The sequence below is a fragment of the Scyliorhinus torazame genome, chromosome 7 (assembly GCF_047496885.1).
Source record: "Scyliorhinus torazame isolate Kashiwa2021f chromosome 7, sScyTor2.1, whole genome shotgun sequence".
NCBI classification, from domain to species: Eukaryota; Metazoa; Chordata; class Chondrichthyes; order Carcharhiniformes; family Scyliorhinidae; genus Scyliorhinus; species Scyliorhinus torazame.
Window position 1 is genome coordinate 23,446,349 of NC_092713.1, and position 13,356 is coordinate 23,459,704.

The 13,356-nt window shown below is 64.5% G+C and overlaps 1 protein-coding gene across 1 annotated transcript in view; it reads right to left on the reverse strand.

Annotated features, from left to right (window-relative positions):
• Positions 1-13,356, reverse strand: part of LOC140426089 (calcium-activated chloride channel regulator 1-like) — an 84,503-nt gene that overhangs the window by 42,476 nt on the left and 28,671 nt on the right. The window contains exon 5 of the mRNA XM_072510432.1: positions 949-1,114. Within this exon, the coding sequence (XP_072366533.1) occupies positions 949-1,114 (166 nt within the window). The remainder of the gene's footprint in view (positions 1-948; positions 1,115-13,356) is intronic.

Consider the following 13,356-nt stretch of genomic DNA (forward strand, 5'->3'; position numbering starts at 1 on the left):
GCCGGCGACTGTCGGGGCGGGATTCCCACCCCCGCCAAATCTCCGGCGCGGGATTCCCACCCCCGCCAAATCTCCGGCGCGGGATTCCCACCCCCGTCAAATCTCCGGCGCCGGAGAATTCGGCAGTCACGCCGCCCCCCCCCCCCCCCCCCCCCCCCCCCGGCGATTCTCCGACCCGGCGGGAGGTCGGAGAATCCCGCCCCACATGTTTGGGAGGGTTTGCTGTAAAAGGCTTTGCGAGTTACTGATGTGCACCCAGCAGCGCATACACCTCGCAGCGATGGTGCACCAGTGATGGAGGGAGCGAATGTTTAAGGTGATAGATAGGCTGCCATGTCCTCGATAGCAGTACATTTCTGGAATGTTGTTGCGGCTGCCCCTCTCCAAGTGCAGAGCATTCCATCCCAGTCCTCACTTGTGCCTTGCAGTCAGGGTGGGAAGATGAGCAAATCACTGCAGGATCTCCAACCCCTCACCTAATTTTGTCGCCACGGTATTTATACGGCTGGTGCAGTTCGGTACCTGGTCAGTGGCAATCCCCAGAAGGTTGATGGTGGGGATTGGGCAATGGTAGCAGCATTGCACAGCAAGTGTGCTGGCTAGACGCTCTCTAGCTAGAGATGGTCATTGCTTTGTACTTTTGTGGCACTATTTGCTACTTATCAGCCCAAACCTGAATGTTTTTGCTTGGCTTGCTGCATGCGGCTACGGTCTGCTTTGTTATTTGAAGAATTACGAATTGAATTGAAAACTACGTATTCAACAGCAAACAGCCCCGAATGCAAGGAAAATCATCGATGAAGCAACTGAAGGTAACTTGTCCTGAGAGGCTGCTCAGAGGAGGTCTTGTAATAAGACCTGGGGCTAATGTAATAAGCTGTGTAAGTGTTACAAGATCTAAATTGTGAACGATATTTGAAAATAGCGCCTTCTGGTAACTCCACTTACACTTGGCAATCCCTGTAGGTACATTATTGAAGAGGATGAACTCTGATCCTTCGCCGGAAAGAATTTGCAATCCCCTTTCGGCAACCCTGTGTTGGCATCGTTGTCACAAACCGAACAAGAGCTGCCAGGGCATTCAGCAGTCTTTCCTGTTATTTCTTCTGAACATCTAAAAGTCAAAATAATATTTTTTAAATGCATTTGATTCCGGGTAACACTTCTCGTAGAAGAGATCTATTAATGAGTTGGGCCATGTTTATGCAGACAATACCAAGGAGTGAAAACTCGTTGAGACTTTGGCCGGGATTCTCCGTTGCGAGTCCGCCCCGCTATCCCGCTGAGAGCGAGGACGGAGAACTTGGCCCTCAGCTAAATCTCCCATTCATGGCAACGGGATTGGAGAATCCCGCTGCCGTGAACGGACAGAGGATTCCGTCCTTATTTTCATTTTTCATCATTTCATCAATTATGGCCTCTTTCTCCCAACACTGGGCGCGATTCTCCGCAAACGGCGCGATGTCCGCCGACCGGCGCTGCCCCAAGCATCACTAATTCTCCGGCCCGGATTGGGCTAGCAGCGGCGTGACGCTATCCGCGCTGGCTCATGTGGTTCACGCCGCACGGCGTGACGGCTCAAAAGACGCGCTGCTCCCGCCACCCGACCAGAAGACCCGACCGGATGGCCGCCCGCCGCGCAGCCCCTAGGTTCCAAAACCGCGACATCGAGGCGCTCCTGGACGCAGAGGAGCAGAGGAGGGAGGCCCTGTATCCCGGACACGGCCGCAGGGTCGCCCCACGCCACAGCCGACGTCTGTGGAGGGAGGTGGCAGAGGCCGTCAGCGCTGTGGCCCTGACATCACGGACTGGCAGCCAGTGCCACAAGAAGGTGAACGACCTCGTCAGGGCAGCCAGGGTGAGACCCCCCTCCCTGTCCGATATCCATATCCCCCATATCCCCACTCCCCCATATCCCCCCTCCCCATATCCCCCATATCCCCCCTCCCCCTCCCCATATCCCCTCTCCCCCATATCCCCCCTCCCCCATATCCCCTCTCCCCCATATCCCCCTTCCCCCATATCCCCCCTCTCCCATATCCTCCCTCCCCCATATCCTCCATATCCCCCAAGTGAATCCAGCCCTAACCTTAACCTCTGCAATGCACGCGCAACCGATGGCGTGCATTCATATACCTGCCTAACACTGTTGCCTTTTACCCCTGCCACCAACACCGCCCCCCCCCCCCCCAACAGGAGAAGCGAACACACAACACCAGGGAGCATGTGAGGACTGGAAGAGGCCCAGCTGATGAGAGGCCACTCACCGAACATGAGGAAAGGGCCCTGGAACTGGCTGGCGGGCCTGAGGACCGGGAGGTTACAGATGCAGAGGTCGGCGGCCCACCAGCAAGTGAGCCACCGACAGCATGTCCCCATATCCCCCCTCCCCCATATACCCCCTCCCCATATCCCCCATATCCCCCCTCCCCCATATCCCCCCTCCCCCAAATCACCTGATCACTGCCTGCGTGTCTAACCATGCATGCTTCATTGTGTATCGCAGGAGCAAACGTTGGGGCACCCATCCCCGCAGATGCAGACCGCCTGCAGGATACCCCTCGGAGGCCATGGGAGACAGAGAGACCCGGACCCTCTGGCATGTGACACTCGCAAGATGCCCCACAGAGACATGGGATACGGAGAGACCTGGAGCAACAGGGAGACGACGCCCCCATCTCATGCGGGTGCGGCAACGCAGGCGTGTGCCACCCAGCGACGAGGGGGGCAGCCACAGGCCCCCGTCGCAGCCGAGCCACGAAACCACAACCCAGGACACCCCGACCCAGGACACCCCTACCCAGGAAACTGAAATACCGGACAGTGACACAGAGTGGATGGGTGGAGACGAACCGCCACCCCAAAGTACCATGGACTCAAAGTCGGACGATGCGCACGACACAACGCCACTGCTGTCACCAACACCCTCCACCATCACAGAGACACTCACCTCGGTTGGGCACTTTAGTGATGAGGCGCCTGGTACACTCACTGGTGCGCACAACACAGCCGTCCCGGTACAGCAGGTGGAGGTAGGAGCAGCAGAGGGGCCGGGCGGTCGGAGGGCAGCCCGGCGCAAGCGAACATCTGCCGCCCAGATGGATCCCGGGTTCCTGGAGTTACCACACCCACACATAGATCCGATGCAACCACCGACCCGGAGACGAGCGAAGAGGGTGACGGCCGGCTTGCGGCGGCTGCAGTCGCAGGTGGAGGAGTCCACCCTCATCCAGGAGCTGGGAGTGGTGCCGGTCATGCGTGCCACCCAGGCCGACACCGCACGGGTGGCGTCCGCGGTGGAGGCAATGGGTGCGACGGTGTCAGACATGGGGAACGGTTTGCGAGGTCTGGGGCTTTCCGTGCAGGCGGCGTCTGTGGCCCAGGACATGGCTGCCCAATCACAGGAGGCCATGAGCCAGCGCCAGCGGCAGATGGCAGAGGCACTCAACGCCGTGGCCCAGTCTCAGCAGGCCATGGCCCAGTCTCTGCAGGCCATGGCCCAGTCTCTGCAGGCCATCGCTGAGGGCATCGGCGCCATTGCCCATGCGCGAGCCGGCAACAGTCACAGACAAGGATGGGCAACTCCCTGAGCTGCATGGTTGCAAACCTGCAGACCCCTGTCGATACCAGCACGGGCCTCCAGGACTGGCAGCGCCAGGTGTCGGGGGGGCATCGGATGGCCAGTCCGTTCGCATCCCCCACCCATGTAGAGGCCCGGGGGCCATCGGGCACCCGAGGGAGGAGGAGGTGCTGTGGTCCATCCCGGGTCCCCCTGTAGGGGAGGCCCCGGAACACCTCAACACCTCGGGCTCCCCCCCTTCCGTCCCTGGTGCATCGGGTGGGCAACGGGCAGGACAGGCTGGCAGGTCACCATCCCAGTTGCCCAGGCCGCAGCCTGGCCCATCTAGGCCAGGACGCCCCAGGAAACGGCCGGCAAAGGGATCTCGGGTGAGAGGGCAGGAATCACAGGAGTCCACCTCCAGTTCTGCTGTACCGTCTGGGGAAACACCTAGGCATAGTCAAAGGGCCCGTAAGGACAAACAATTAGACACTGAGTAAGTTGGCACGGGTGCAGGGCACAGATGAGTTTTAGGGGCTAGGGCACGTGCATGCACTGCTTTTGTTATTAAAGTCAATGTTACACCTACAGAAGCTGCCTTTGTGCTCTGTCCAAAGCGTGCGGGGGTGTCATGTACGTTGAGCGCAAGTGTGTGTGTGAGGGGTGGTCTTACCTCGGCCCCAGGTGAGTCTGCCCCCTTCCCCCTGGGCCGCCATCAACATCCCCTGGGCAGAGGACGGAACCGTGCGCTGCAGTGTCACAGCCGCATGCAGGGATGGTCCGGGTGGATGGTGGTACTGTGGCCATGGGTCAGACATAGTCCAACGATGTGGAGCCAGGAGCTCATCGCAGGGCGGGTTGTCATCATCCTCCATGGCCTGCAATAGACACGTGTCCACCGGCGCCCGTGATAACCCGGCCATTGTGCCGCATGTGGATCGGCAATGGGGGGGGTGGTGTGCATGCGGGTGGGGTGGGTGGGGTTGGGGAGGGGAGTGAGGGTGCTGGGTGGGTGGATGGGTGGGGGGGTGAGGGTGTTCGGTTGTTGCCATGGTGTGCGGTCTGTGGCCATACTACCCGATTCCCACGCCCCTCTAGTCAGTGAAGTGGGCGTCTATCAGCCTGTCCCGTGCCCGCTGGCCCAGCCGGTAACGGTGGACAGCCACCCGCCCATGTCTAGCCCATCTGCCCTGACCATTGCCCCCATCCCCCTCATCTGGGGATGACTGCGCCTCTTCCTGCTGCTCCTCCACTCCGCCCTCCTCTGCCTGCGGCACATCGCCCCTCTGCTGGGCTATGTTGTGCAGGACACAGCACACCACAATGATGCGGCCGACCTTATCTGACCAATACTGGAGGGCGCCCCCAGAGAGGTCCAGGCACCTGAAACTCATCTTCAGCACGCCAAAGCACCTCTCGATCACACCCCTTGTCGCTACATGGGCATCATTGTAGCGGTTCTCCGCCTCATTGCGTGGCCTCCGTATAGGCTTCATCAGCCACGACCGCAATGGGTAGCCCCTGTCGCCCAGCAACCAGCCCCTCAGCCGGGGATGGCATCCCTCGTGCATGCCGGGAATGTATGACCGCGACAACATGTATGAGTCGTGTACACTGCCCGGTACCGGGCCCAGACGTGCAGGATAATCATGCGGTGATTGCAGACCACCTGGATGTTCATTGAATAGGTCCCCTTCCTATTGGTGAACATAGAACATAGAACATAGAAAATACAGCACAGAACAGGCCCTTCGGCCCACGATGTTGTGCCGAACCTTTGTCCTAGATTAATCATAGATTAACATTGAATTTACAGTGCAGAAGGAGGCCATTCGGCCCTTTGAGTCTGCACCGGCTCTTGGAAAGAGCACCCTACCCAAACTCCCCTCCCCGGCACGCACCTCCCCGTCCCCCTCCCCGTCGGTCATCCTCCCGTCCCCCATCCCCGGCACGAACCCACCCGTCCCCCTCCCCGGCACGCACCTCCTCGTCCCCCTCCCCGGCAGTCATCCTCCCGTCCCCCTCCCCGGCACGCACCCCCCCGTCCCGCTCCCCGGCACGTACCTCCCCGTCCCCCTCCCCGGCACGCACCCCCCCCCCCCCGTCCCCCTCCCCGGCACGCACCTCCTCGTCACCCTCCCCGGCAGTCATCCTCCCGTCCCCCTCCCCGGCACGCACACCCCCCGTCCCCCTCCCCGGCACGCACCTCCTTGTCCCCCTCCCCGGCACGCACCCCCTCGTCACCCTCCCCGGCAGTCATCCTCCCGTCCCCCTCCCCGGCACGCACCTCCCCATCCCCCTCCCTGGCACGCACCCCCCGTCCCCCTCCCCGGCACGCACCTCCCCATCCCCCTCCCCGGCACGCACCTCCCCATCCCCCTCCCTGGCACGCACCCCCCGTCCCCCTCCCCGGCACGCACCTCCCCATCCCCCTCCCCGGCACGCACCTCCCCATCCCCCTCCCTGGCACGCACCCCCCGTCCCCCTCCCTGGCACGCACCCCCCCGTCTGCCTCCCCGACACGCACCACATCGTCTCCCTCACCGGCACGCACCTCCCTGTCCCCCTGCCCGGCACGCACCCCCCCGTCCCCCGTCCCCCTCGCCGGCACGCAGCCCCCCGCCCCCCCCATCCCCCTCCCCGCCCTCCCCATCCCCTTCCCATGCACGCACCCCCCCCCTCCCCGGCACGCACCTCCCCGTCCCCCTCCCCAGCAGTCATCCTCCCGTCCCTCTCCCCGGCACGCACCCCCTCGTCCCCCTCCCCGGCACGCACCACCTCGCCTCCCTCACCGGTACGCACCACCCCCCCCCGGCACGCACCTAACCCTCCCCCTCCCCGGCACGCACCCCCCCGTCCCCCTCCCCGGCAGTCATCCTCCCGTCCCCCTCCCCGGCACGCACACCCCCCGTCCCCCTCCCCGGCACGCACCCCCCCCCGTCCGCCTCCCCGACACGCACCACCTCGTCTCCCTCACCGGCACGCACCTCCCTGTCCCCCTCCCCGGCACGCACCCCCCCGCCCTCACGTCCCCCTCCCCGGCACGCACCCCCCCGCCCCCCGTCCCCCTCCCCAGCACGCACAACCCCGTCCCCTTCCACGGCAACGCACCCTTCCCCCCTCCACGGCACGCACCTCCCCGTCCCCCTCTCCAGAAGTCATTCTCCCGTCCCCCTCCCCGGCACGCACCCCTCCGTCCCCCCCCCGGCACGCACCTCCCCATCCCCCTCCCCGGCACGAACCCACCCGCCCCTCTCCCCGGCACGCACCTTCTCATCCCCCTCCCCGGCACGCACCCCCCCCCCCCGTCCCCCTCCCCGGAACGCACCCCCCCGTCCGCCTCCCCGGCACGCACCTCCCCATCCCCCTCCCCGGCACGCACCTCCCCGTCCCTCTCCCCGGCACGCACCACCCCGTCCCCCTCCCCGTCAGTCATCCTCCTGTCCCCCTCCCCGGCACGCACCTCCGTCCCCCTTCCCGGCACTTAGCCTCCCGTCCCACTCCCCGGCACGCACCTCCTCGTCCCCCTCCCCGGCAGTCATCCTCCCGTCCCCCTCCCCGGCACGCACCTCCCCGTCCCCCTCCCCGTCGGTCATCCTCCCGTCCCCCTCCCCGGCAGGAACACCCCCGTCCCCCTCCCCGGCACGCACCACCCCGTCCCCCTCCCCGGCAAGCACGCCCCCGTCCCCCTCCCCGGCAAGCACGCCCCCGTCCCCCTCCCCGGCAAGCACCACTCCGTCCCCCTCCACGGCAGGCACACCCTCACCCCCCTCCCCGGCACGCACCTCCCCGTCCCCCTCCCCGTCGGTGATCCTCCCTTCCCCCTCCCCGACACTCACACCCCCGTCCCCCTCCCCGGCACACACCTCCACGTTCCCCTCCTCGGCACGCACGCCCCCCTCCCCGGCACGCACCTCCACGTCCCCCTCCCCGGCACGCATGCCCCTGTCCCCCTCCCCGGTACGAACCCCCCCCCGTCCCCCTCCCCAGCACGCACCCTCATCCCCCTCCCCGGCACTACCCACCCGTCCCCCTCCCCGGCACGCACCCTCATCCCCCTCCCCGGCACTACCCACCCGTCCCCCTCCCCGGCACGCAACCCCCCGGCCCCCTCCCCGGCACGGACCTCCCCGTCCCCCTCCCCGTCGGTCATCCTCCCGTCCCCCAACCCCGGCACGAACCCTCCACGGCACGCACCTCCTCGTCCCCCTCCCCGGCAGTCATCCTCCCGTCCCCCTCCCCGGCACGCACCTCCCCGTCCCCCTCCCCGTCGGTGATCCTCCCTTCCCCCTCCCCGACACTCACACCCCCGTCCCCCTCCCCGGCACACACCTCCACGTTCCCCTCCTCGGCACGCACGCCCCCCTCCCCGGCACGCACCTCCACGTCCCCCTCCCCGGCACGCATGCCCCTGTCCCCCTCCCCGGTACGAACCCCCCCCCGTCCCCCTCCCCAGCACGCACCCTCATCCCCCTCCCCGGCACTACCCACCCGTCCCCCTCCCCGGCACGCACCCTCATCCCCCTCCCCGGCACTACCCACCCGTCCCCCTCCCCGGCACGCAACCCCCCGGCCCCCTCCCCGGCACGGACCTCCCCGTCCCCCTCCCCGTCGGTCATCCTCCCGTCCCCCAACCCCGGCACGAACCCTCCACGGCACGCACCTCCTCGTCCCCCTCCCCGGCAGTCATCCTCCCGTCCCCCTCCCCGGCACGCACCCCCCCGTCCCGCTCCCGGCACGTACCTCCCCGTCCCCCTCCCCGGCAGTCATCCTCCCGTCCCCCTCCCCGGCACGCACCCCCCCGTCCCGCTCCCGGCACGTACCTCCCCGTCCCCCTCCCCGGCACGCACCCCCCCCCCCCCCCCCGCGGCACGCACATACCCATCCCCCTCCCCGGCACGCACCGCCGCCGTCCCCCTCCCCGGCACACCCCCCACCCGTCCCCCTCCCCGGCACGCACACCACCCGCCCCCCTCCCCGGCACGCACCTCCCTGTCCCTCTCCCCGGCACGCACCACCTTGCCTCCCTCACCGGCACGCACGTCCCTGTCCCCCTCCCGGGCACGCACCCCCGCCCCCCTCCCCGGTACGCACCACACCCCCCCGGCACGCACCTACACCTCCCCCTCCCCGGCACGCACCCCCCCGTCCCCCTCCCCGGCAGTCATCCTCCCGTCCCCCTCCCCGGCACGCACACCCCCCGTCCCCATCCCCGGCAGCCATCCTCCAGTCCCCATCCCAGGCACGCACCTCCCCATCCCCCTCCCCGGCACGCACCTCCCCGTCCCTCTCCCCGGCACGCACCTCCTCGTCCCCCTCCCCGGCAGTCATCCTCCCGTCACGCACCTCCCCGTCCCCCTCCCTGTCGGTCATCCTCCCGTCCCCCTCCCCGACACTCACACTCACACCCCCGTCCCCCTCACCGGCACGCACCTCCCTGTCCCCCTCCCGGGCACGCACACCCCCGCCCCCCCGTCCCCCTCCCCGGCACGCACCCCCCCGCCCTCACGTCCCCCTCCCCGGCACGCACCCCCCCGCCCCCCCGTCCCCCTCCCCGGCACGCACATCCCCGTCCCCTTCCACGGCAACGCACCCTTCCCCCCTCCACGGCACGCACCTCCCCGTCCCCCTCTCCAGCAGTCATTCTCCCGTCCCCCTCCCCGGCTCGCACCTCCGTCCCCCTCCCCGGCAGTCATCCTCTCGTCCCCCTCCCCGGCACGCACCTCCCCGTCCCCCTCCCCGTCGGTCATCCTCCCGTCCCCCTCCCCGGCAGGAACACCCCCGTCCCCCTCCCCGACACTCACACTCACACCCCCGTCCCCCTCCCCGGCACGCACCACCCCGTCCCCCTCCCCGGCAAGCACGCCCCCGTCCCCCTCCCCGGCATGCACCCCTCCGCCCCCCTCCCCGGCACGCACCTCCCCTTCCCCCTCCCCGTCGGTGATCCTCCCTTCCCCCTCCCCGACACTCACACCCCCGTCCCCCTCCCCGGCACACACCTCCCCGTTCCCCTCCTCGGCACGCACGCCCCCCTCCCCGGCACGCACCTCCACGTCCCCCTCCCCGGCACGCACGCCCCTGTCCCCCTCCCCGGTACGCACCCACCCCCCGTCCCCCTCCCCGGCACGCACCTCCACGTCCCCCTCCCCGGTATGCACCCCCCCCGTCCCCCTCCCCAGCACGCACCCTCATCCCCCTCCCCGGCACGCACCCTCATCCCCCTCCCCGGCACTACCCACCCGTCCCCCTCCCCGGCACGCAACCCCCCGGCCCCCTCCCTGGCACGGACTTCCCCGTCCCCCTCCCCGTCGGTCATCCTCCCGTCCCCCAACCCCGGCACGAACCCTCCCCGGCACGCACCTCCTCGTCCCCCTCCACGGCAGGCACTCCCCCGTCCCCCTCCCCGTCGGTCTTCCTCCTGTCCCCCTCCACGGCAGGCACTCCCCCGTCCCCCTCCCCGGCATGCACCCCTCCGCCCCCCTCCCCGGCACGCACCCCCCCGTCCCCCTCCCCGTCGGTGATCCTCCCTTCCCCCTCCCCGACACTCACACCCCCGTCCCCCTCCCCGGCACACACCTCCCCGTTCCCCTCCTTGGCACGCACGCCCCCCTCCCCGGCACGCACCTCCACGTCCCCCTCCCCGGCACGCACGCCCCTGTCCCCCTCCCCGGTACGCACACCCCCCCGTCCCCCTCCCCAGCACGCACCCTCATCCCCCTCCCCGGCACTACCCACCCGTCCCCCTCCCCGGCACGCACCCCCCCGGCCCCCTCCCCGGCACGCAACCCCCCGGCCCCCTCCCCGGCACGGACTTCCCCGTCCCCCTCCCCGTCGGTCATCCTCCCGTCCCCCAACCCCGGCACGAACCCTCCCCGGCACGCACCTCCTCGTCCCCCTCCCCGGCAGTCATCCTCCCGTCCCCCTCCCCGGCACGCACCCCCCCGTCCCCCTCCCCGGCACGCACCCCCCCCCCGGCACGCACCTACCCATCCCCCTCCCCGGCACGCACCGCCACGGTCCCCCTCCCCGGCACACCCCCCCCCCCATCCCCCTCCCCGGCACGCACACCCCCCGTCTCCCTCCCCGGCACGCACCCCCTCGTCCCCCTCCCCGGCATGCACCCCCCCGCCCCCCGCTCCCATAGAACATAGAACATAGAAAATACAGCACAGAACAGGCCCTTCGGCCCACGATGTTGTGCCGAACCTTTGTCCTAGATTAATCATAGATTATCATTGAATTTACAGTGCAGAAGGAGGCCATTCGGCCCCTTGAGTCTGCACCAGCTCTTGGAAAGAGCACCCTACCCAAACTCAACACCTCCACCCAACACCAAGGGCAATTTGGACATTAAGGGCAATTTATCATTGGCCAATTCACCTAACCCGCATTAGGCTGAATTTGGTGCTTTGTGAGTGCGATAGTGAGAGTTTGGTGACCGAGGGAGTTAGGTGAGGAGGGAGTAAGGTGCTCCTTTCATTTTGTTTCCGACATTTCCACAAAGAGTGTGAAGAGAGCCAGGAGTTTACAGGAAGTGTAGCTGACTGGGAGCAGAGTCGGAGGGCGGAGATCTAGTTAGTCCACACAGCAGCTATATTCTGTCAGGTAAGAGGGGATGGAGGCTAGGCCAGTTACATGCTCCTCCTGTAGGATGTGGGTGGCGAGGGATACCACCGGTGTCCCCGCTGACTATACCTGCGGGAAGTGCACCCAACTTCAGCTCCTCAAAGACCGTGTCAGGGAACTGGAGCTGAAGCTGGATGAACTTCGGATCATCCGGGAGGCAGAGGGGGTGATTGAGAAGAGTTACAGGGAGGTAACCACACCCAAGGTACAGGACAAGAATAGCTGGGTTACAGTCAGGGGGAAAAAAACAAACAGGCAGACAGTGCAGGGATCCCTCGTGGCCGTTCCCCTTCAAAACAAGTATACCGTTTTGGATGCTGTTGGGGGGGATGACCTACCGGGGGAAGGCCCCAGCGGCCAGGTCTCTGGCACTGAGTCTGGCTCTGGGGCTCAGAAGGGAAGGGGGGAGAATAGAAAAGCAATAGTTGTAGGAGATTCAATGGTTAGGGGAATAGATAGGAGATTCTGTGGTCGCGAGCGAGACTCCCGGAAGGTATGTTGCCTCCCGGGTGCCAGGGCCAGGGATGTCTCGGATCGTGTCTTCAGGATCCTTAAGGGGGAGGGGGAGCAGCCAGAAGTCGTGGTGCACATTGGTACCAACGACATAGGTAGGAAAAGGGGTGTGGAGGTAATAAACAAGTTTAGGGAGTTAGGCTGGAAGTTAAAAGCCAGGACAGACAGAGTTGTCATCTCTGGTTTGTTGCCGGTGCCACGTGATAGCGAGGCTAGGAATAGGGAGAGAGTGCAGTTGAACACGTGGCTGCAGGAATGGTGTAGGAGGGAGGGCTTCAGGTATTTGGATAATTGGAGCGCATTCTGGGGAAGGTGGGACCTGTACAAGCAGGACGGGTTGCACCTGAACCAGAGGGGCACCAATATCCTGGGAGGGAGGTTTTCTAGTACTCTTCGGGAGGGTTTAAACTAATTTGGCAGGGGAATGGGAACCGGATTTGTAGTCCAGCAACTAAGGTAGCTGATATTCAGGACGCCAAAGCTTGTAATGAGGCAGTGGGGAAGGGAACACTGACAAAGGAGAGTATTTGCAGGCACGGAGATGGGTTGAAGTGTGTATACTTCAACGCAAGAAGCATCAGGAATAAGGTGGGTGAACTTAAGGCATGGATCGGTACTTGGGACTACGATGTGGTGGCCATCACGGAAACTTGGATAGAAGAGGGGCAGAAATGGTTGTTGGAGGTCCCTGGTTATAGATGTTTCAATAAGATTAGGGAGGGTGGTAAAAGAGGTGGGGGGGTGGCATTTTTAATTAGAGATAGTATAACAGCTGCAGAAAGGCAGTTTGAGGAGTATCACCCTATTGAGGTAGTATGGGTTGAAGTCAGAAATAGGAAAGGAGCAGTCACCTTGTTAGGAGTTTTCTATAGGCCCCCCAATAGTAGCAGAGATGTGGAGGAACAGATTGGGAAACAGATTTTGGAAAGGTGCAGAAGTCACAGGGTAGTAGTCATGGGCGACTTTAACTTCCCAAATATTGAGTGGAAACTCTTTAGATCAAATAGTTTGGATGGGGTGGTGTTTGTGCAGTGTGTCCAGGAAGCTTTTCTAACACAGTATGTAGATTGTCCAACCAGAGGAGGGGCAATATTGGATTTAGTACTGGGTAATGAACCAGGGCAAGTGATAGATTTGTTAGTGGGGGAGCATTTTGGAGATAGTGACCACAATTCTGTGACTTTCACTTTAGTAATGGAGAGGGATAGGTACGTGCAACAGGGCAAGGTTTACAATTGGGGGAAGGGTAAATACGATGTTGTCAGACAAGAATTGAAGTGCATAAGTTGGGAACATAGGCTGGCAGGGAAGGACACAAGTGAAATGTGGAACTTGTTCAAGGAACAGGTGCTACGTGTCCTTGATATGTATGTCCCTGTCAGGCAGGGAAGAGATGGTCAAGTGAGGGAACCATGGTTGACAAGAGAGGTTGAATGTCTTGTTAAGAGGAAAAAGGTGACTTATGTAAGGCTGAGGAAACAAGGTTCAGACAGGGCATTGGAGGGATACAAGATAGCCAGGAGGGAACTGAAGAAAGGGATTAGGAGAGCTAAGAGAGGGCATGAACAATCTTTGGCGGGTAGGATCAAGGAAAACCCCAAGGCCTTTTACACATATGTGAGAAATATGAGAATGACTAGAGCGAGGGTAGGTCCGAT